The sequence below is a fragment of the Copidosoma floridanum genome, unplaced genomic scaffold (assembly GCF_036245765.1).
Source record: "Copidosoma floridanum isolate Cflo_tuat_1 unplaced genomic scaffold, Cflo_Japanese_pri ptg000005l, whole genome shotgun sequence".
NCBI classification, from domain to species: Eukaryota; Metazoa; Arthropoda; class Insecta; order Hymenoptera; family Encyrtidae; genus Copidosoma; species Copidosoma floridanum.
The window spans coordinates 7,481,664-7,507,464 of NW_028321882.1; the positions used below are offsets into that span (position 1 = coordinate 7,481,664).

Sequence of the window (25,801 nt, forward strand, 5' to 3'; positions counted from 1 at the left end):
AGTGAACATAGACGAGCGCGCAGTAGTAGGGTGCATGCATGAGGAATCTTAGTGAAAACAGACGAGCGCGCAGTAGTAGGGTGCATGCACGAGAAATCTCAGTGTACGCTGGACATTCACTCTATTTCGTGAGGACGGCACGCCATCTGTAGGTGTACGAATTTCGTTCACTGTATACTTACAGGAAACCAACTCTCTGTGCAGTACGTGTAGCGCATATTCAATTTTGCAAATCAGACAGCATATGGATAGGTTAATGGTGTACGTATAGTACTACCAACTCAGGTACCAAGTTCTGAGTTAACTTTTAACTAGTGTTACTACGTACTATATTGGTATATAGCTTTTTGCCATGTGTGAATGTGTATACTGTTAACTATATATACAGTGCATATTACAGTTTTACTGTATAAGTGTATAGTATACATCCAATTCGTCATAAGACGTGAGGGAGAAATTTTAGCTACAGTTATGGCTGCATAATGCGTTTCTACATTGAAGAATGGCACTAAATTTTTGTGGTTTTCTTTTGAATACGGTAAATGGTATAGGTATTTAGTTTTAACTTTAGCCACTTCATTTACTTTTATAAGGACTCTTCGGTGCTAATAGTCGCGTCTCATGACGAATAGTACCAGTTACCCATGCAAGTTCAACTGCCTAGTTGCACATTTTCGTGGCTATTTGTGGTGTATATACGTGACTAGTAAGTTAGCCGAATAAAAATGTATAAATAAATTTTTTTTTTGTCTTCATAACACTGACAAATGTGACGATGAGACTACTGTAAATAAGTTTTTCTAAAATTATGCTGAATAGCATCTTACATTATACTAAAATTATTTAAACTCATGAAAATGTAGTTTAATATTTAATTGCAAGTTCAATTACCTTACTCTCTTTTTTAAACAAAGTCAATGTGCATGCATTGCTGTAAAAAGGTGAATAGAACTACGAAAATTTTTCTGTAGTTTTATAAGAGCCACTATCCAGCCGCACCATGGCAGCTATGTTCTTTTTCAACCTCCAAACCGTGTTAGGACCCTCAGACAGATAGCCCATCATGTATAATTGCTTATTATCTGCCAAGAGCACAGCCATACAATAGCTTAAATATGACACGGTCTAACTTTTGACAATTATAAATAATACGTTACAAGACAAATCTAGCCTGTAGGCTATGGTAGCTCTTGCTGATGCAATGTATACGTCTATAAAAGTCATACTCACAAATGCTTACATATTTGAACTTTTTTTTTTTTTCATTTTTTAGCTCCGTGGGTAAGAAGAAAAAGACAACAAAAAACAAACAGGCAGACGCTGTGACACAACAACAGCAGTGTTTAAAGTGACGAATGACAAACAGAACTTAGAACCACCAGGCAGCTTGAACATAAGAAAAATGCCCAATATATTGCAACTAAGAGCTGCAAATAACAAAGAAAGAAAATCTGTTAGGGAGGGATTGCGGATTAATGATTAGGAGTGCCAGTTACCCTAGAATTTGCACACTTTTTTAAAAACGTTAGGGCATTTAAAAAAACAAGGACGAGAAAATGAAAAAAGGAAGAGAAATATAAATAAGGGTATGCGTGTAGAAGTACAACAAATAACGAAGAGAAAAGTGTAGTTATAACGTATAAAAAGGTAAAAAAGCTGAGAGTAGGTCAGCTACGATATTGTACACAGAAAGAAAGCATAGAAGAGATACATTTAGACCACGCTTAGTAAAAGAGGGTACAAAGAGGTCACTTAGAGTCAGGTGCACCAAGGGAGCAGTTTAGAGAAGCATGTTAGGATAAGGGTCACACTATGTACAGTAGCGTCAAAAAGAAAGAAAGATTTAAGAGACGAAGGCCAGATGTAAAAAGAGATTTTGATAATTAATGAGAAAGAGGGGACTATTTACTGATTACAACAGGTGATTTGGCCCATTTTTAACTCCTTCTACCCCTATAGAAGGACACGTAAGATTTTCTAATCCCCAAACCACATTTTTAAGTAAAATTTTTCTAATAATTTTCCTAAAAAGCTTTAAACTAGTGAGAAATTATTTATACAATGTTTGAATGTTCTAGTACAGTTAGATAAACTATTTTAAGTACTACAAAAATTAGAGTTGGATTAAAAAGTTATTTAATCTGTTGATAATACAACCTTAAATTTCAGCTGAGATTCAAAGCACTTTAAAAAACATGTTAGTCTAATCAGTCGAAATCTATAAGTTAGGAATACTAATATCATGTTGCAACGACTAGGTTTGAAAAAAATCTTTAAGCGTTAAGTTTCAAGAGTATAAACCGTTAGGGCTAAGCAAACTATCAACCCATGCTTTCTAACTAGTGACTACTAGCCTTACATTGTTTTCACCAACAGCAGCCGCAGATAAAACTTCGTCTCGCAAATTCGTTGGTTCTCCAAATGGTTGTAGCCATTTAAGACTTCTTTCACTGGTCGAAGAATGTATTGTACAGCACATGATTTTCTTACCACATATTGCTACTTTGGCTGTAATACACTACGAGCGTCTGCAACAGTTGTTGATAAAATCTTATTTTTTTTCGAATTACTAGATAGTAAGGCCTAACAGTACGAAAGTGACTGTATGAAGCCGTGATAAATACAAAGTTATAACCACACACTGACGGTCGAATAAAATTAAACAAAAATTAGTATAAGAGTAATTGTTAATTCTCAAATATTAAACATTTATTGTGTAAATGTTTGCATGTTTTGTGTCAAGGCTCAGAGTCACTTTAGACTGTAGAACACCTATAATCATGTGATGAGATCTTACAGGAAGTACAAATGGTTGACAGAATCATCAAAGCTTGAAGAAGTGGTAAAAAACAAACATCCTGTACGATTTTTAGTGCTTCCGGTGCATCCAAACTTCACATACAAAGGTTCTGGACAAGCTTCATAGGTGGTAGAAGAAATATGAATATGCTTTTTAGGATTATTTGTAAAGCACTGCAAAATACTCTCAGCAATGGGCACTATTACATTTCACAACCTATGAGAAATGAAATGTAAATGTATTAAATATTCAAAAAAACTTTAAAAATTATAGATACATGTTGGAAAAAAAGTCTTTTTACCTCTTAAAAAAACTGGCTCCCAGACATGTCAAGATTACCACACTGCATCCACAAAATCCGGTATCACTTAGTCCGCTTTTGGATATGTAATAGGAAGTAACAGAGAATGTAAACATTGTTAACTCATTGGAAAGCTTAACCAGAACCTTACCAGCAGCTTAGAAATACTTAACCTTGAGCACAGAATCAGAGACTTTCCCCTAAAAATCTAGATGAGACCCATACGCATCATATGCTAGAACAATTCCCATTAGCTATTTAATAGAACATTTGTCACTAAAAATGTATTCTCTTAATAAAATGTAAAAAAATCTTTAATTGTAATCTCAACGTTCTTGGGATACCTTCAAGAAAAGGTAAATAAAGCTTAGTTTATCGCAAAAGGTCCAGAATACTAACGTTGGGTATTTATCTGGAACTCTATCTCTAGTAATAATCATAACTAGCTCTGCATCATTCTTTTTATTTGTTAGGATCTCTATAAAACTGGATTCCTTAATTATTGTGTGAATATCTTAGGCATAAGTCGCAGCAGTATATTAAGCGTCCTTTTAACTTTAAACTGATATAAATGTTGGGCCACTAAAAGTAACATCATTGGCAACACCTTGACCATTCAAATTAATGCGAATTCCAGCGTAGACTAACAATACAGGTTTATGCATTCCTCCAACAATAAAGTTATAATCTGAAAGTCATATTCTATAGTCAACGTGCATGGCAAGAAATTGTTTCTCTGTAGCAATGGTCATCCCAATTGACACGCACGCTTTATCATCTTGAAAAAAAACGTACATCGCTTTGGTCACAGTATCGATGCAAGCTATTATAAGTTTCTTAAAATCACAGTGCAAATTTTTTCATCGGGGTGTTGTGTGTGCAAATCATTGCTAAGTTTAAATAGATGAACCAGTACTGTTACTGCATGGCATAAACCTTGTCTAGTTTGAGGATTCTTTAAAATGAACTCTGTATTACGTGCACTCTTTGGAATAGTAAAGCGTATTTCTTGCACTTTAGACTGCAACTTATTAAATGTCTTACAACATTTAATTTTATCTTTTGTGATGGCAGTCACAAGCCACGATTTTATAGATTACCGGTATTTGAGTGACATCGAATAATTTTTGATGATTTTCTTCTAAGTGGAAATGTCCAGATTATGTCTACCCACCAATTCCGGAATTAAAAGTAACATTTAAAAAAAATTAATCTGTCTGTTTCTCGATATTTTGCCCAGTAATAAGAATTTTTCTTTTTGTTTTTTAGAACTTGCTGCTACTTCAAAAGCTTGCGTGTTTCTTCAAATTCCATTTTCAGATATAAATCTAACTCAACATCAACCGCTAGATAAAAAGATTACTCGTCCTCGTAATAAATTTTTTTTTTGTGTACCACCTGATAAAGGGATCTCCTAACTTGGTTAGTTTTTTGAATAAGCATTAATATAATTCCTTTCCACGTCATCAGACATTTTCTCAACACCTTCAGTAGGTCTCTGACTACTGCAACTTGTCGCAGAATTTGCTGTCAATGTATCAAAAGTACTTAGGCTATTATAACTAATAGTTTTTGCAGAAGTAAATGGCTACAAAAAAATGTTGGTTCGTACAAAAAAATTGTACGTACGTATGCATATTACAATAATAATGACCCTGTATGTTTGCGTGCCAGAATTATGATGAAAGCACAAAGAAAAATTCAATGCACATGTACCAAAATCAATCTTCACAAAACGACGTTCAATATTTATTTTTAGTTATACTACTTCAACTAAAAGGTAAATCAATTCTTACTACGTTAACTTTGATCCAGGTTTCAACTGTCAAATTTTTCAGTAAACATTATCATTTAGTTTTTAAACTATTGCATAGCTTTTACCGTGGGCTTTAAGCGTGGTGACCGAATCAAGAAATTCCATAACGAAAAAAAAAACTATCACCTCCCACTCTTCCTATAATGCCACACTCACCGCATATGCAGCCCATAAGTATACATGTAGGTATATTTGTATTTAAATGTACATTTATGTATATACATAGGTGTACCTATGTGCAACACCGGGAATAGTGTTCTTGACGGTGGAAAAAGACTAATCATGACCATGTCAGCTTACCGTCACTGAAACAAACACCAGGTGTCGCTAAGTAGGTGGTGCACTAAAATCGGGTGGCGTGAGATTTGAAAATAGAAGCCCTTATAAATATAATATAATCGTGATTAATTCAGTAATCCCATAACCTGATTAAGTTGAATATTAATATACACGATGATAATTAAATAATTAATCAATTGTTAATTAATATTTCGTTTAATTATTATATATTATGAATTAAAAAACATTTTCATAACATTGTAAACATTAACTTGCTCTAAGTTTTTTATAACACAGTAAGTAAGAATTATTTTATCTAAACATCCTTGTGGCTTAATTATACTTCTTTGCTAAGAAGTTTGAAATTGCATTGTCTACTAATAAACACGGCAAAAAGAGAATGTGCAAAAAATTAAGTATACTTAAAAAAAGTAACTTTAACAAATATGAGTATACTTAACTGTATATTTGGAACCATAAGATGTGATGATTCCAAATATATAGGTAAAAATACTTATGTTTTAAGCTAACTATCAAAGTTATCAGTGTTGTAATCTGCAGCAATGTTTCGTACAATTAACTAATTTAACAATACTATTATTTCTTATTATAAAGCTACATACAAGTGTGACATCTTTAATTTGTGTAACTATTCGATTAGGATGCTACTGGTAAAGCAACAAGTAAATATTTGAAACAGTCAATCATTTTTTTTACAATAACTCTTGAATAATATTAGATCTTTCGATTTTCTAGTTCTTTGACTATTTGCGATTCTTTCAGTATGCGTTTCATTTGTGTTTAATGCGCTGTTGAAATGATTCCCGTATAGTTGCACAAACGTGTCGTACAAATTTTAATACGTAGCTATTTTGAACATGAAAGTGTATGGAAAGAAAAAAAATGAGCTCAAGCTGTCAGTATGGACGTCGTATGTAGTCTGTTACTACGTAATTGCGGCTGTTTGACAGCATAACGTTTGCACATACTGACGCATATTGACAGAGCAGTATGCACGTCGTTCAAATGTCCAATTGAAAAAGTCAGTAATTTCGTTTGTTAATCTTATTATATAAAACCTTAAATTATTACGTAAAACTGGCTATTACTCCCCCCCCCCTACCTTCCTAAAATAGGTCATATAAAGATTCCTTAAACCTCTGTCCCTGTCGAGACTCTTACGTAAATAATGAATGACCTCTAACCATATATTAGAACTTTGGCCTTGTGAGTCTTTATATAAACTTACAGCCCTTTCTCCACAGCTCTTAACTTACGTACATCCACAATAAGTTTTAGTCTAGATTATCTTTTATTATCATTTAATAATTAAAAGAGATTTCACTAATTAGGAACTGTTACTCGGAATTCGATATCAAAAGCTGTTATTTCTCTAATTTTTATTGATTTCACTCTTTACATTTTTCTTTTATCCAAGAACATTTAATGGGATACTGTTACACTGTTTATTAAGTCTTAACTATAATATTTGTTATTTAATTATCTCAAGTCTTAAAAAAGTGAGAGTAAAATTTAAATTGGATATTCTATGATGAATAATTATTTAAATTTGGTCGGGATACATACTATTCTGATAGACGTAAGCCTTCTACTTAAACAAAATTTTTTTTAAGATAAGAGCTTTTTGACGTACTGAAGAGCAGATAAAGTTATAGACATTAGTGATCTAGGAGTTTTAGCGTGAAAATAAAAACATTTTTATACAATATCATGGTGTAACAAAAGTTATTTTTTGTTATAAAATCATGGTTTCTTTTACGTAGACTTTTTAATTAAGCAGGCGTCTTATTATAGCAAGTTTACTACACCTCTCTATAAATCAATAAATTCTATTAAATAATTAGTAATGATTGTGATAGTTTAAATTTCAACTTCTATTTTTCTACTTCAGCGGAACATTTCTTATAAGGTTGAATAAAAAAGTAATTTTTACAAACACTAATAGAAAAAAAAAAATTAGTGAACTCAAACACTTTGGCTTAATACACGGCTCTCCAAATAGTGCGTCGTATGCATTTAAGACCAACAGCTGGGGTACACATGAGGTTGAAAATTGATACATGTGGCCTATGTTATACAAGTTGAGACAGCTTATAGCTCGCTCAGATTCAAAGTAATTTTACGATACAGAGGTAAATGATTCGATTACTGTTAATTAAAATTATCAACTGTGCTAATTTTTCTACTCTTTTATGATTGTCGATAAGAAATCAAGTTTATTTTATTTTATTGTTACTTGCAGTACCTTGTACAATTAGAACGAATAACGCTTTTCTGTTGTGTTACTTAAAATTTGTTCAATAATTATTCAAGTGTTAATAATCACTTACTTGTCTTACTGCAGATCATTGTGTTCTGTCCAAACTTTTAAGTGTAGGGTGAAGCTCGTAGATAAATTCTAAAAACAAATAAATTCAGTTTTTGCTTATCAGAAACCAAATGTTGGCTTAAGGGTCGTATTTTTTCTCACTTACAGTAAACTTTTTTTCTAAATCGTTGACTCAGCAATGTGGTGATAGGTTTTACCGTATAGTATGTATGAAGTGGTGTTAGTGTGTCGTACCCCGAGCTAGCGTTGTCATACTATTTAAATTTGTTTCTTGTTTGTATCTTTATCTCACGTCTTCAATAAGGTCTTTGAAAAACGTGATCTTTTATATTTTTGCTTGGTATTTAACTTATTCATCTAAGCTAAAAGTACGTTTTTATCAATTAAGGAGTAAGGTGTTTGAGTCTTAAGCTATTTGAACTAAGAAAGTAAATTTAATTAACAAGTTTATTATGATTTTCCTTTTGTGACTCAATAAATTTCGTGAATCTAGAAATAATCGATTTTTACATATAATATAAATTATACGTTTCAAATTAGCATTTAGAGTAATTGAACGTCTTATTCTTCCTCTTAAATTAACTTCTAAAACCGTTGATAAGCCACTGATTAAGCGCATGCAGTCACAAGATAATAATACAAAAAACTACTAGAGATGATAACAATAATTAGGCTGCTGCTTTTAACGTCAGAACCGAAGACGGTGGTCCATTTTTTTTGTTACTTTCTAATTTTTTTTTTTTTTGACGAGTGTACAGTACCTTGATTTGCTTAAGCTTTTTAGAACAAAGTTCCTTATGTCGCGTACTGGGGGGCTGGAATTTTAAAAACGACAGATTTGTACGAAACAGAAGTGGCTTACCAGAAGTCTCTTTCTCCTACGTTTTCTCCTTTACCCAGTCGCTCTCACCATCAGTTTCCTACACATCTCCCCTCACCCCATCATATATCTTCCAACCGTGCCACGCTACTCTCCTACACACCCTTGTCCACCATTCCCCTTCACACTCCCAAACAATTAATTTTTAAACGAGTTATTTAATTTTCGTTTTCCACAATAATCTTTATTTAACTCCTAATTTTTGTTCTTCGACTACAATTTTACAAAAAAAAAAAAAATCACTTTTTAGTAAAGAGATTTGAACCCTTGACCTCCTCTATACCAGTCGAGTACCTTACGTACTCTGCTACGAGCGCTACTGACTATGGGATTACAGTTTATTGTACTTATCGTGTGGTTCGTAAATTAATTTTCATTTTCATATGCATTCACTGATAAAACATTAAATTAATAAGATATTATTAATTTAATTATTTGTTAAAACGAACTTCTATATGTCATGTGCTTCGGGGGCTAAAATTTTAGAAACAAAAGATTTCCACTAAACGGAAGTCGCTTACTAGAAGTTTCTTCCTCCTAAGAAAAATTTTTTTAAAGTAATTAATTTAAAAAAACAAAAAATTCAAATTGCATAAGCATAGTTATGTAGATTAAATCTAATAAGGCGCGTTATGACGCAATAATTATTAGTATTTTACGCATTTGATGCATAAAAAATCAACCGATTTGTTTTAAACCTAATCTTTTTTGTCATTATAATAATGCTCATAATTACTGTTATAAATAAATTACTAACCAAATAAACAAATTATTAAAATCAACATATACAATAGAGTTGTAGAACGTACCAATGGTTTTTAAGGGCGCTTATTTTGAATTCAACAGAAAAATTATGTTACAGTGTCACATAATTACATAAATATGATAATTTAATAAACCAATCACATGAAAAATCACTAAAAAATGAAATAAAAAAACGTAAATGAAATCAGAAAAAAAATTGAAAAATAAAATAAAAATAAAAAAAATAAAAAAGGAAATAAAATACAAATACAGGATGTACAATTTCAAAAATAAAAAAAATTAAATACATAAAAAAAAAACTTTAAAGAAAAAATAATAATTAAATGAAGCATGAAAAAAACATTGAAACGAAATTAACAAAGATATAAAAAATACAATGGAATAAAAAAAAAGATTAAATAGAAAAATTAAAAAAAAAAAGAAAGAAAGGAAATACAAGAAAAAAAGAAAAAGAGTTATAAAATGACATATGAAAATATAATGATATTGTTTATAATGCGTGTTCTCTTGGGTAAATTAGAGCCAATCCAAGAAATGAACCCGCACATCAAGGACAATTTAAAATGATAAAAGGACAAATATAGCTTCAAATGATAAATATCTTTTAGGTATATGCGAAAATCAAGGGGAAAATAAATACGACTGAACTATGAAGTAATATGAATCAAAAGTTTAATATTTATTCAAAGGAATTATAATTAATTGATAATAATAACAACTAGGGTGAACAAAGGTAATAATTGTTTAAAGACTACTTAGAGAAATCAAAGTATTCGAAAAGTCTTCTGTATATAATTTAATGCGGACTCTTAGTAAAAACAATCAACCAAATTAAGTTGCAAAATGAAAATGTCGACTTACGACAAATTGCTAGAACTGAGTTTTGAGTGATGATTGCCTGGCGAACAACAGCGTTAAATATGAGATTTAAATGTCACAACAATTTAAGAAAGGCGCAGCAATGCAAAAACTTTTGTCTACGGCAAGGACGTGCAGGTCGAGCAGCGACAGCTTCGCGGGAGCGTCCTGTTGATTCGATCGCTGATGCGAGAGAGAGAGCCAGGCAACTCGCACGGGAAGCGTGCAAGACTCGGAAACTCAAAAGGGAACCAGGGTGGGGAGATACACACATAATAAGAGACTTCACAAAATTCAACACATCTATTATTTGTTTCATAATTGATAATCATGGTGTAAGTGTGTGTCTCCCACCAAATGGTTAGTGTCGCTATCGACTCCCACGCCAGCGCAATTATAATACCAGGCAATCGTGCCCAAATTCTCCACTCAAGTGAACAGATATAAAATATAAAATAAAATAAAACAAGAAATGAAAAAAAAAAAAAAAAAAACCAGGGGGTATGAATAGGTCATGGGACCCATGGTAAGAACAAAATTCTTTAAACATGAGATGAGTATAAAGGCACACAACTTTTTAGTTAACAAGTGGGTTGCGAGACCCATAGGAAGAACAAAGCTCTATAAAAATTAGTACTGCATTTATGTGTTTACTAAAACAAAAACTTGAAAAGCAAATAAAAAAAATAAGAAAATTTAGATTAGTACTCAATTCAAAGGAAGATATGTCAGATTAGGGATCTGAACGAACAATCAGAGTTAAACCTAACAAGCTTCGATTGACATGAGCACAGTCATAGTACAATAAATATACCGTAATGAATGCTTAAACTGCTGATCTCTTGAATTTTACATTAGGTTAAGTTGCTGTTAAATTGTGTACGATACTTCCTGTTGACGTCCGCAGTAAAGAATGTTGAGATTGTGAAATGTTCACATTTTTGGATACAGTAGTACGAATGAATGTTGTAAGATGAGCGTTTTATGAGGTTCTCTGGAGATTTCATCCGTAGTTTGAGTCTTGCGTGGGTACTTTACTTAAAAAAAAAGTAATAAATATGTCACACGATTGCAGAAGCAAGTATATACCGTGATTGGATGAACTGTTTCGACTTTGTTAATCTTATATGGTCAAATAGAAACATTATGTTTAGAAAGAACTAGAAGAATATCATTCTCGAGTGTGGACTGATCACCTTACATCTCATATACTAGACACTTGGTCTACCACTTGAGCTACCGAGAAGCCCTACATCTACTTGCACCATAGGTTTGGATAAGTTCTCACCCTTAAACTTAAGCTGTTTTTACCATCTGATCGATAATCATTAAGTATAATTGAAAATGGTTCTAATACTCCTGGATAAGTAATAAATTTAATATTGCTCCAAGAGATATACTAACAATATTTATACATATATCACCACATTGGCACGTAATGTACATAACGGCACTTTTATATGAACACTATTAAAACTATCCGTGTCCTCTTTTCAGTAAAAAATGTATATTACGAAGCCATGTCTAGATCATAGACTCGATGGTATATATCATCATTATATATAAGTAATTCTGTCGTAACTTGCTCAGATCGGCTTAAAAAATTGTTCAAAAAAAATTTGGTGAAGAAAAATTTTTTCATAGTATTTCTACTGTACACAATATCAGTAACAAATATCTAAAGGGATGCAACTACAGGATTAACTAGTCAAAAGTTATACGAAATTTTATAAAAGTCAGTTTTCATCGATTTTTAAATAATTGTATCTCTTTTAAACATGTGTAGATAAGCTTCTTCAACAGTTCGAGTGTTTTTACTAGGCTTAAATAAAAGCAGGGATCAAGACCTATTAATTAAAATGAAACTTTGTTCGTTCTCGTGCCTTCATTCAAAAGTTACAGCTGTTTTAATTAGAACGTAAATATCGCTAATAATGTGATTTTGGCTAAAATTCAGTATTTTTTATAAAATCACTATAAATTTTCATTTAGGTCATAAAATGCACAGATTTGTAATTTAATCATTACGAATTAATTTTTGCCTTTAAATAAGTCAAGATAAAGCCACCTAATAAAATACACCACTTGGCTACCAACGTTCGAAGAAGCACCACTGTTTTTGCATTTATGTAGCGAAAAGAGAACAATTGGACGAAGCCACGAGACACGTGTCTCGTCTTTTAGCCCAACAGTGATGAAAAAAAAAGTTTAGCTGGGACTAATTGCTCTAAAACGAAGAAAACACGGCACTTTAAGGTGAAGTACGGTCAAAATGGAAAAGTTTTGAATGGAATTTTCAAAGTTTATAGTGCTTGTATGACTCATTATAATGACTTGTCCACCCATACTTAACTTACTAGCCTCAAATGCAAAAGAGAAATGTAGTTTGTGTACCTACATACGTATAAGGAGTGGTTGTTCCTTAGGGGGTCGGAATGGAATAAATGTTTGTACACACGAAATACGTAAGTAGAAGTGCTTAGCTATTCAAGACATAACAACTTCTGGTACTACTGTCGTAAGAATTTGTTAATTTTAGTCTTATACTTTAAAAAGTGATCATTGGTTAGCATTTCTCATCCAAAATTTATTAGTTTAAACTGATTTTTGTTAAAACCGTTATTGTAGTGTAAATATGCAGACAAAATCTATGCAGTGAAACCTCACTCGTCTTTGTCAATTTTTGGTGGGGCTAAGGTACAAATTCTATTCCCTATAGTTGAAGTAGATAATGTTTACACACTCGAGTGGCAGACAAACTGTATTTTTTACCGGTGAAAGTTTTTATGAGTGAAATTGAGTTGTGGACATGGGTCGGAATGGAAAATTTGACTTTTAATGATCGATTATCTCAATGAAAAAATTAATTTATCGGTATTAGACAATACGTTAAGTGAAGTTGACAACATTTAACACAATTTAACGTTTTCGAAGTTTTGGATTTCATTATGGCATGCGAGTGTGAGTACCGGATACAATCTGGAAAATTTACGGCAGTAATTATTTTCCATAAGAATTGAGTTGTGGACATGGGTCGGAATGGAAAATTCGACCTTAAATGATCGATTATCTCAATGAAAAAATTAATTTATCGGTATTAGACAATACGTTAAGCGAAGTTGACAACATTTAACACAATTTAACGTTTTCGAAGTTTTTGATTTCATTATGGCATGCGAGTGTGAGTACCGGATACAATCTGAAAAATTTACGGCAGAAATTATTTCCCATAAGATTCTTATATTAATGCAAGAACAATACTTACTGCGCATTCACTACTGCAACAAAGTTCCGTAGGTTAAAATTATTGTGAATTATTTAGTTCAGCAGATATGTATGTTTTGATGTAAAATTTTATTCTGAATTGAATTTGATCAAAGTTTTAACGTGTGATTATAAACTATATCAGACGACCATTAGGCAATAACAAGAAAGAATTAAAAGTTGGTGCAAAAACTTAACATTGGTGGCAAAACTGTGACTCGTCTCATACTTTAAAATTGACTTTAAAATATGCATACGCTGTACACATGGTAAACAAATGTATGTAGGCATACTCATATTCTCTCGGCATAAAAGAACTTGGCCCGAATTTCTTCCTTTTTTGAGTTTCAAAACTGCCTTAAGTCTAAGTCTAGATAAAAGTTACTTTTGGTAAAGAGATCTACTTTCCTTTAAGTCTATTTTTGGGTGGGTATAAGTCCCAATTTTTAAATTAATGGTTCTTTGCTGTGTGAACTTTTTATTGTCTATTTATTTAGCCTGATGTGGGCAGGTTCAAGTCTCGTACGCTAACAAACTTTTGTGTAACGATGTAACTGGTCATTGCAAAATAACATCTTAAAAATATTTCAGTGCCAAATAACATCTTAAAAATATTTCAGATCTTAATGAACCATTAAGTCTTTAAATTTTTTTGCGAAAAATGGCAGTGATTAATTTTCAAAATTACCTGTACCCTAGCTATTGATCTGAAATTCATACAACCCACTGATCAGAGAACGGTACAGCACGACAAAGTGTTTTATTATAACTTTCTGCTTTTTATCATTGTTAATAAATGTGAAAGTCAAAAGCTCACATTAATAAAACAAACCCTGTAACGAACACTCCACTGTGACTAACTATCAATTAACAAACGTAACAATTTTTTTTTTTACTGTAAAATATGAAGTGTTGGAGTCATATTAACTTGTTGATGTTGCAATGTCAAAATTTAATGAAAAAGGACCAAATTGAGAAAAAACTTTTTTTTTTATATCAAAGTTCTTAGTATCCTTATTCAAATTCACTGTTAAAGGTCTATCTATCTTTACTGTATAGTCCAAGGCAGCTAAGTATTTTTTTAAACTTGCAATCGTTACATTATGTCATTTTTAATTTTAGACAGATCTTATTGCATGTGGTTAGTAATCCCTTATAAAAACTTTTAAATTTTACAATTCAAGGAATTTTATTAAACTATTAAACTATTAAGCAAATTTTGAAGGAAAAATCAAGTTAATTTTACAATTGTTAAAAAAAATACTGGCACGGTAATCTTTTAAAACTATTTTTTATCAATTCTGATAACTTTACAAAGCAATTTCAAAAATTTATGTCACAGTTACAGAATATTTTTTACTAACTATTTTTGAAGGCTTTATCTACCCACCTGTAAGTTTTTTTTTTTTCGTGTATTAGCAAGTTACATAAAATTTTTATTGTATGAACTATTACAGGGAGCATTGCAGTCAACCTAATGTTATAACAAATTTATAAATAAAGTTATAATTCTATGACATTCTGTAGCAGACAATAAAGAAACATAAATATAACATCCATAAAACGATATTCCGTACGAAGGTGTTGCAACTATCAATAGAATAAGTATATGGTCGTTAATAAGGTATTGTTTTATGAAATTTTTTTATATTCAATAAATAAAGATTTGTAAAGAATATGTTTCATGGATAATAAACGTATGACAACAGCATGACATGGTTCCAGGCTGGTAAGTAGGAGAGTACCCGCCTTTATTTCTTTCAATCTTTCAATTATTTTAAATCAAGTGCTTGCTGCTATAACGATTCTAATATCACGATTGCATCTGTCACATATGGTCACAAGCTGATTTATACAACTAGTTGCATATACGACGCCAACAATACTTATTTAAAAGATAGCTTGGAAAAAATTTGAGAACCAGTTTTATTAATAAATAGTAATTGAATTGTAAATTTTATAACATGCAGGATTAAAATTTTGTCGATGATATATCGTACACACATAATAATCATGCATATGTGTATATATATAACAAGATTGGATACCAAGTATGGTTGAAGTTAAGAATTTCTTGATACTTCCATTTTTCTTGATTACAACTAATGTATATATATATATATATATACAAAACCTTGTTATTAAATTGATTTTGAGTACATTCTCAGTGACACGATTTGCTTTGGATAACTGAAGTAACGATTATAAACCTTTTATTCTTATGTGAAATAACTAACATCCTGTAATCTCACTTCATTTTCAAAAGAATATTGTTCACTGCCATTAAATTAAGCTTTAAAGTCGTTTTTTTCGAAATAAAAAAAATTTCAAAAGCAGAAAATCTTTTATAAAATGTAATAATTTTCACAAAAAATTATATAAAATGATTCAACAATAAAAAAATTAAAAAATTTTCAATAAAATAAAATATAAAATTTCTCATTTAAAAAATGTCCTATGATTCTATAAGCATTCGATAATATATATAATAGCAGTTGTAAAAAAACAAATTTAATTAGTTAAAAATAAGTCCTTTTTTTTTAATTGCAGGAATAATATTATTTGTAATTAAACTGAATATCTAATAAACAGTGAATTGTTACCATCGGTCACTCCTACAAAAAAAAAATAGTAAAATTTTTTTATCAATTTCAACTATTAAAAATATAAAATTATTATTTAGTGTTTAAAGCTTTCGCCGATAAATAGGATATGCAAATATAGCGATAGTGTGCGTCATGAAGTGCAGGAGTAGAGGGTAAGAGACAACAACATTCTACCAATGATGAGAGTCCGCAAATTTCCCCCTCACGAAGCAATTGCTGAGCCGCCGAACAACCGAGGTTTGCTGTACGATCAAGACACAGCCACATCAGATTCTAGCTCTAGATTCTCTGCCTAGCAGGTCAAAGTACCTTGCTTTTCGGGCATCTAGACTGATTTCACAACACTGGCCTATAGCGACGTGCTTGGTGAGGCATTGTGTCCGAGCCTTTCGCGTACAAATTACGCCAGCTATTTTTATATTCTTGTTATTCATTAATTATTGAATCATTCTTTTGATGATTCTTTTATAACGATTTCCAATTAATTCATTTGTTTTAAGAATAGCGTATTGAACTTTATGATTGTTCAAACACTTTAATAAGTTTTCATGCAAACGAGCGTATTATGCCGTTTATGTAATTCAAGCCACGTGCTCCTGTGTATATAACTTGATTGAATACATGATATTTTTGATCTACACGTTATTTCGCATATTAATTGCGTTGAAAAACTATTTATATGTACTATGACACCTTTTACGAAGTTGTAACGTTAGCCACCGTAAGATAATTTATAGGTTTGCGGGTAAGGGATCCTATTACCTTTCCTTTTAGATGTTTGATATACTCGTAATATATTGAGTATTGACAAACATCTAGATTTTCGATTGTTCCTCTCTTTTCATCTCTACAAGGGGCATTAGAAGGGCGGGAGATAATTCTTAGTTTTATTTCATGCATTAGATAGAATGTTATGGTCTAGGTAAGTACCGTGAACCCACGACTTCTTTATAGTCAACAACGTGATTTTCTCCTCGGTAATTAGCCGTAAATAATAACGAGAACGTCACAGAATAAATACTTACTTATAACGTAAGTTATGAAGTATAGTATTAGATGAAGTAACACATTAGTTAAGCAGAATTTTTTTTTTTTTTTAGTTAGGTTAAAAGTTAAAGAAATAAAGTTTTATATTAATCAACTTCAAACTTTCTTCAGATATGAGTTTTGGTGCTGGAAAATAAACTGTTGTGGCGTAGTAACCTTATAAGTGAGTCGTGGCTGGGCGGAGTAGAGCAGAGCGTTGCGTAGTGGTGCAAGAGGGAACAACCATAAAAACATTTTTTTCTTTTTGTTACATTCTTAAGGTCATGAACCTAAACGTGTTGGCTCAGTCTGGAGCGCAGAATGTGCCTATAGAAGTTTCACTTGAAAAGTGTTGCATTTGTAATTCAATCTTTACCCAAGTATAGGCTTCTTTTTTCTTTAGTGAAACAATTTTACTGCCAATTTACCCCTGCAATTAATTAAATAAGTGCTGTAAGATAATCAACAAAAATTTTTGCCATTAATTGTTGCATGTCAACTGTCATTTTACTTTGTTTTGTTTTCTTAGCCCAGTGTTTTAACATAAAAAGGAACACATGCATTAGTTCAGTTTTTAGCTCACTATTCATGTAAGGACAGTATATGATAATATGTATCCCACCTTCTTGTGTTAGTGTATGTTAATGCAGAATGGAGCATATATGCTTGGTTAGTAAACTTTATGTATATTAGAGGTCGAAGGAACTCGACTATAGATATTTGACTAAATGTATTCGGTAAACTGAGCTGGTAGTCAGTCTCTTTGATAACTACTCGTAAGTTGAATATACGCAGACAGTCATACTTTTTTTTGATGTTCTTAAACCTTAATACATTGAGTTGATAAACTTTTGGCTTATTTTTTTTCTTATTTTCAACCAAACTTCATAACAATTTTTCTATTTTGTCTGACACGTTAGTTATCTAACTTTGTATCAAAAGTAGTGTTGGAATCCAAGTTGAGACAATTAGTACGTTGGTGTTGAGAAAATAAGTATTGTTTTTTGTGTGTAATCAAACTAAAATTGCGATAAAACATTATTTATTTCTTACGCTTCGTGATACTTTGAGAGATCTTAAAGTTTTCTGCTTTTTTGTTGGCTCTTTCGTTTGTTCAGAAAGTCTCAGAGGTACAAACAACTCTTGGGCATACAACTTTAGTCTTATTTATGGTCCTTCAAGTTGGGTTTTGTAGTTACAGAACTGTTAAACACTACTTGCAGCTTAGTTGTTGAGCAGCAACCCATGTTGTGGGAGATACCAAACTAAATACTAGAATTTGTGAATAAATCCACGATACAATTTATAAAGCCTTGGATTATGTTGGAACTTAGGCTTTAGGAGGTTTGGGAATATCATTCAGAGAGGTGAGAAACGGTAAGCCTACCCTGCCCGCACAGCTGGGTCCCCTTTACTGTGCACCTTCTCTTGCACTCTATAAAATTGAAACTGTCTGACTGTAATGGCTTATATTTTTGAAAAATGCCTGGCAATATTTGATTTTTTTTGTCGTGTATCTTTCTTTTGTATCAAGACATCTATAAGATTGTTTTTTTTTATTCCAACGCATTTAGAATATATCTTAATTTTAACTAAGAGGTATACCTCACCTTGCTTTCTTATAAGAGATCGTGTTAAACTGTCAGTATTTCATATTTTATTTTCTTAAAAATTTTCCGAGGTAAAAGATTTGAAAAAATTCATTTGCACTCTTATAATAAGCTTAAATATCAAATACATTTTTTTGGCACGTTTCTCTATTTTTAACTTTTTTCCCAAGCCTCCTTAAGTTATAGTAACATGGCCTAGCTGGTTGGAATGATTCTACTTGAGAGGCAACTATGAAATCAGTCCAATTTTTAATGGTAGTGCTACCTCAAAGTGTCTGAGATCAGTATGGGAGAAATTATCAGGGAATAGTTTTTTAGAATTAGAAGTAAAATAAGGATCAGTTTATTGAAGTCCTTTGCGATAGTCAAGTTAAAATTCTTGCGAAAGATGCAGCAGGACTATATAAAGAAGCTCTCTTTATGACATGCACATCTTGGTTTATTGAGAAATAAGACATGAAGTAAGGCTTGATTTTTAAGTCTACTAATTGAATAACAAAATTTTTTGGAACTTCCAGTTAGCAACGTATAAGTTTTCTTATGTTGTGACTATATTAAAATTGCACGAAAGGCTTAGAAATTGAGGAAGTTTGATAGTATGGATCAATCAGCGTGTGGATGACATGGCTTTTATTATATAGAGCTTCTATAGTTTCTTTGGCAGTAGCTAAGACAACCCTTCTCTAAAAACGTACTAAGCTAGTATCGTGAACTATTTTAGTATCCCAAGCATATTTGTAGCTAAAAGGGCTCTTTGTTATGGTAGTTTTAGCACGTGCAAGAAGCTCACTTTTTATGTGGGCCTAAGAAATTAGGAAAATATTTTTTTTAATGTACTTTTTTGTATCCCAAGGTTTAGTTTTGAGATGATCACACTAGCAACCATTATGGTCGTTGCTGCAATAGGAACGAAGAAAATCTTAGATAAAGTAGTTTAGTAACTAAAAAAAGTCTGATGGTTTTTCTCTTGTTGTCTGCCCAGTTCTGCCAGAGAATCATTTGTTGCAGTCTTAAATTTAAAAAAGTACTACTTTAGATTAGTAAAGAATAATTATTTACGAAGGTTCTAAACTGAGATTAAGTAGAGGTTCCGTAAAACTATCTAAATATTTATGCCAATTTTAAGCTGTCCAAAAAACTAGTTTGTTTGATACGATTACTATAAAAAAATCACTAAGCCCATGTCTTGAACGACCAAGATTTTGCAGAGAGACTAACAGCATAAAAGTATGAATAGTGAACTGCTTACGCTTGTCAGCTGAAGTGTTCTTTATGAGAGGTGCTTTAACTATAAATATATAAAGCTGGGAGCTAATTTTCTTGGGTAAGCGTAGTAATTATGATGACTGTCGAAGCTTGAGTATAGTTTTCAGCAGACAGTGGGACGCTTTCTATCAGATTTTTAGCTTTCCTTTTTACTCAACTTCGCAAAAAATAATGTTTAATAGTCATTAGTACTTCAGCTTTGTTAGCTTTGTTGTAATTCAACGTGCAAAACACACCTGGTCATTCTTCTCGTTTACCAGAAAATTTAAGTTGGTCAATCTACGGTAAACCAGAAGTAGAGGTAACCAGATTAGTTAGTCTACTAGGACTCAAAAGCAGGACGACACCCTCTTGATCATTTTAAAAATCTGCAAAGTTACCTAGATTGTTATAACAATCATCCTTACCGTTACTGGAATTGTTCTCTTTAAGACAATCATGCTCTTAAGCTATAGGGTTCGAGGTCATGATGAGGAAGTGAACTGTCTACCATTTCTTAAAGGCCATGTCAAGTTGCTATTAACGGGTCTTATGGATTTCTGGATAATATAGATATAGATGAACGATAAACAATCTTAGCTAGACGTTTTTTTAAAGTAAGCATAAGAATTTTAACTCTAGTTATGATTTTTTGTTTAAGTAAGTACATAACTGTCTATTTTGCAGTTCAATAAATATCAAAGGTGGGGGAGGGGGTCTAAAACTACTCTCAAGTCGTTCAAATACATGACATAAACAACAAGGTCAGTTGTGTAATGATACATTTCAAAAAATTTACATATGTGAAGATGGATGAAGAATATCGGACAACTCCTTAAAAATTTGACAATAATTCTTCTCTAGATTTAACTTCGTAGATACTTTTATGTATAGCCACTGCTCACAATAAGGCTTTGTTAATAAAGCTTGTGCTTAACTAATTGAATAGACCTTTCAATTTTATCTTGAAGTACGTACAATGCATCAGACTTGAAAGTATTTGTAGTAATAATTTGTTAATTAACATGACCGTTTATAGCTAAATTTTTTGTAATACAAGTTTTTCCAAAGTTAGTTTGTTTTTATGTTCTGGAAAGCATACTTTTTGGTCAGCATAAGCCAGTGAGCATGTAGACGTTAGTATTTCATCATAAGATAATAGCTACAAGTGAGCTTGCTGGTGATTTACCACTTTGTAGATGCACGTTGGTCTATGTCTTAAAAATCCTTTATATTAGTAAGGAAAAATCGTTACGAAAGAAAAAAAAATTTAATAGGGACATGAAAAATAAGTTTGTGATATTTAAACATCAATGATAAGTTGAATTTTTACCACTCATACTATTTATTTAAAATTTTATCAGCTTTAAGATATTAGACTTATAATTTGTTTTGCCTTTGACTGAAAGTTAAAAAAATTGCGTTGTAAAAAAAGGTTCTGCCGTTCCAGAAAAAGAATAGAATAAGTGTATTAAGGTTGAAAATAAGCTTTTTATATTAATTGTTGTGTACGGTATTATCCAATCCAACTATGCTCGTAAGAACCATAAGCGATATACCAATTATTCCTAATAACTCACTAAATGCTACCTATGTAACAAGAAAATGTAATTCGACACCAAAAAAAGGTTGTAAGTGACATAAAATTCACAATTGCCTACGGGAAAAAGGCATAAGTGTACTGAATGCATTTCTTACTCTGACAAGTCAACAGAAAAGCTCATATACTCTAAAATGATTAAACGTAACAAAGAAAGTTTTTGCTTTGTAAAGTAACAGAAGATGGGGCTATCACTTACGAAGAAAAAAAGCTGTAAGTGCTAAGTGGATCATGACTAGGAGTATGATTGTACCTAATCACTTCCTTTTATTGTAAACGCATCGGCTCCTGATAAGTTTTTGCAACCAAAGAAGTCATAAGGTGCATTTAATGCCCTTTGTTAAAAAATATTACGCCAAAAAATTATATCCTGAGACAGCAAAGTATTGAAGGAATGTTTGGTTAATCTTGTTAAAACCTTTTAATTTCGTTTGTTTGCATGTCTTAAGATTTTCCGGTGCGTGACTATTAAGTCAAAAAACTTGATTTTAAAAGTCAAAAATAAAGCCCTCTAGGATATTAGTTACATTTTGTTATTAAATATAAGTATAAAAGTCAAGGAACCCCGCTAGTTTACTAGTATTTTTCGTCAAAAACTTAATGAATTTTTTTTTTTCGAGTAAAAACTATAAAGCTGCTTTATACAAATCTCCCTCTACTTAATAGTTTTGGAGTTAAGGGTAAAAGTACACAAGAAGACGCCCTCTGAATACAAAGTATGCACATAATATTTTTTGGACAAATACTTTTAACCTAATTAAATCACAGTTTAATAGTAAGATCACTGTGAGAAATTAAGGGACGCGTGCTCAGCGCACGTAGTTGGGGGTGAATCTGCTGGTTGTCAGGTCAGACTGGATTGACGCGAGGCAGGTGCGTGGCTCTAATTTATGCTTGCGGTGGTGCTGCCACGTATTGTTGTCAAGTGATAGCGCTGTAGTACATACATAATCATTAACATTACACTTAAGTTCTGAATAAAAATTTCCTTCTAATATTCTGTAGAGAAGTTTACTGTAGTACTATGCTTGCATTAAACTGATAAAACCTTAAGCATAGAAAATAGATTCTTAAAGATAATATGCAAGGATAAATTCTTTATCAAAACTACCGTATTTATAATAAAATGAAATATTTTGAAGTTGGAGGAAGTCTACAGTAAACAGAATATACAACACGTATGAATTTTAAGGGAACTTTGAGGTATATCATTAAATCTTATTTTACAATGCATTACTGCTTTGACAGATATGTTTTTAGTAAACATATATCTCTAGTTAGGGATTTTAGGTTAAGATTTATTGCCTTACTTTATGCTTCAAGCAAAGAATGTATGTAAGATATATAAGCTTTTAAAAAATGACCAAACACACTTAATAAATAACTTATGTTGCCTTCTGCAACAACTGGTAACCATCATACTTATTGTATTTATTGAATATCAACAAAAGTTTTTTTTCGTACTACTATAGATTTCTTACCTTATGCTTTTTTTAGGCTTGTTAATTTCTTTTCTCCGACAAAAAATGTGAAGGAAGGTGAAAAAATTTTCACAATCAATCTTAATGAAGATCGATCAAATTATTTTCAAAGTAATACTGTGAATGGGAGATTAATAACTCCTCTTTCGCTGTGTTTACATCATGCGTGGGAGATTTTTAAAACGAACAACTACGAACAAGAAAACGATGTAGTTTTTGAAGACGTTAAAGTTTTTAAAGCTACTATAGACGTTCCTGATGATAATTTCGTTAATTTAACTGTCATTGTCCCAAAAGGTTTGTTTTGTGCTTATAATACTTTTATATTTTCAAAGTACCTTTTAATAATTACTTTATAAACAGGAACTCAAAAATTTGAGATCATGGCGGCCAAGACACTTCTTGTTACTGGAAAAATCAGAATAACTAACGCACCAAATGAAGAAAGAGTTAAATTATACAATTCATATATCAATGAAGCAAAAAGTTTAGTACTAAATCATGAAGATTTCTACTCAGAAATGGAAATGCGTGGATACAACTATTCAGATGCATCAAAAAATGTCTGCAAGTCATCAGTTGATGGATCAAGAGCTTTAATAAAATGGAATAATAACTGGGTGACTTTTATGGACACTGCTTTTCAGCTTTTTGTGTTTGGAAGTGATCTCCGAGATATTTTATTGCCGATACTTATTAGAAAAATAGTCATTGATCTGAAGTTACACAAATTATCTACAGAAACTTTACAAGGTAAGATTCTTTCGTAGAAAACTTTACAGGGCTTATTTTTTTCTACTAATCTATTTTGCAAATTTATGTTTAGGAAAATTTTTCCAAACAAAGTTTTAATTAATCTACCTTTTGCATTATTTAATATTCGTGATTAACCTCTTTATAAACTATTTCTGAAAACAGACTTTTTTAGAAGCTACTGTAAAAAAACCCATTAATTTAAACAAATTAGTAGAGTTAACCATGGATCTAGTCCTTTCAACAACTTTGTGAGTGACCTTTTTTCCGACTAGACGTCTTCTGAAGACTCATTCTCCAAGTTTGACTACTCTTATTTGTTTTTAAATTTAGAAGTTAATAGTTTATAATTTGAGCTTTAATGGTACATACTGTTTTTTAAAAGTATATCAGCAAGTGTTAAGATAGACAATCATGAAATCTTCTTAATAAAAAGCCATTGTAAAGCACAATAACAGTGTTTCTATACTACAGAAAAGCAGAGCGTACCATGTCTTAAGAAGTGCGCATCAGTGCCACCATACATGTGGGTTGGTGTTCTTCAGTGTGAAATAAATGGTATACTAGAGTAGAGCACGAGCTAATTAACTTTTGTAACAACTGAGCTAAGTAATAAATGTAGTTTTATGTAGGTACCACAGTTAAGCTACGACTGTAGTACACTGGACTCTCGGTGTTTTTACAGATAGTCGCAAGCGTATACCCTATCTGGCATAACAGATGGATACTTAACGTGGCTTGGGCGATTTTTATCGGCTTAATCAAAACTTCTGAAATTCTAGAATTATGTAACTAAAATATGCCAAATTCATGTAGGATAAGAAAATACTGTTGTTAATGACTTTAGTTCTTCGCAAATCATTACGGCAAATACACTATTTAAACACCTACTTTAATGAACAGTGATCTCAAAATCGACTGCATCTGAGAAAATCTTTGATTAATCTCTAAAATTTTAAATAGTTGTTGTGTACTTTTTCGCAAAGAATCTGTTAATTTCTTAAAAATATAGGGTCAACGTCTTAACTTAAGAGAAAATCAGAAGAAAAGTATAAAATATTAATCTGGCATGCCTTGTTACATCTCTCAATTTTTTAAATTTAAGTTTTACGGTACTTTTCTGGCAATTACTTGATCTTATACTTTGGTTATATTGAGTTTTCTATATTTATTCAGAAATAGTCCGTCAGAAAGTGTTGATTTTTAGGGGACTTTATAGCACCCTACCCTAGGTACGGTACTAACCGCCCAAGCCACCTTAACAAGTATGCCACGTGACAACATAGAGCAGCAGGTGCACTGATTTTCTAATCCAGTAAAATTTTTTCCCATTTTATACATAGGGCCAGAACTCATAAATATGCCTAAAAAATATGCTTCTTTCATCTAGAATAGATTTATTACTAAAACTAAATGCAAAATCAGCATCCTTAATTTTTCAAATTGACATAGAATTAACAGTGCGTAATAAGTAGAATTCTTATGTAGCAATAATTGAGAACATAGTTAACAGACAGGTACTTAATAGTGACAGTTCTTTCGGGTTGTTTTTTTTATTGTTCTTGTTAGTTTTTTTTTTTTTTTTAACTTGTACTCACTACTTTTCGATGGGCTTAGTGACTTTTTATGACGAAAAGTAATGAAAAAATTAAATTAAAAACATAACCCTTACGAAAAAACTTGTTTTAGAACTTTCCAGCATAAGTTACTTGAAATTCAATCAAGTTGTGAGAATTAAGGATCCATTGAAAGAATGGAAAATCCACAGTTGTATGTTCAAATCACAGAGACTATTATTTATTACTAACTTGTCGTTTTACCCTCCATTTTGTAACTCTACTGTGTTTTTTTAATAGCGTGTCTTATCCTAAAAAAGTGTTAGGATATTTTAATATTTAGTTGGAAACCGTCATAAGAAAAATAATTTGAAGCAATTTGTTAGGGACATTGGCTAACGGAAAACAAATGAACGGTACAGCACTTATTTTACTAAAAATTTTTGAAAAACACAAAATATTTACGAGGTTTAGACGTTTATAACAATTATTTTTTGAAGTTAATTGATACGCTGGAAGACATTTTCCTCAACAGATAAGTGCGAAAGTTTACCTTCAATTTTTGCTTGTGTTAATTAACGTAAGGACCGCTAAAGTTAGTACATTCAAAC

The 25,801-nt window shown here is 31.5% G+C and overlaps 1 protein-coding gene across 1 annotated transcript in view; it reads left to right on the forward strand.

The window, feature by feature from the left end:
• The window catches only part of LOC106638276 (fatty acid synthase-like), a 1,454,996-nt gene that overhangs the window by 1,095,136 nt on the left and 334,059 nt on the right, over window positions 1–25,801 (forward strand). The window contains exons 12-13 of the mRNA XM_089598131.1: window positions 22,898–23,178; window positions 23,245–23,634. Of these exons, the coding sequence (XP_089454257.1) occupies window positions 22,898–23,178; window positions 23,245–23,634 (671 nt within the window). The remainder of the gene's footprint in view (window positions 1–22,897; window positions 23,179–23,244; window positions 23,635–25,801) is intronic.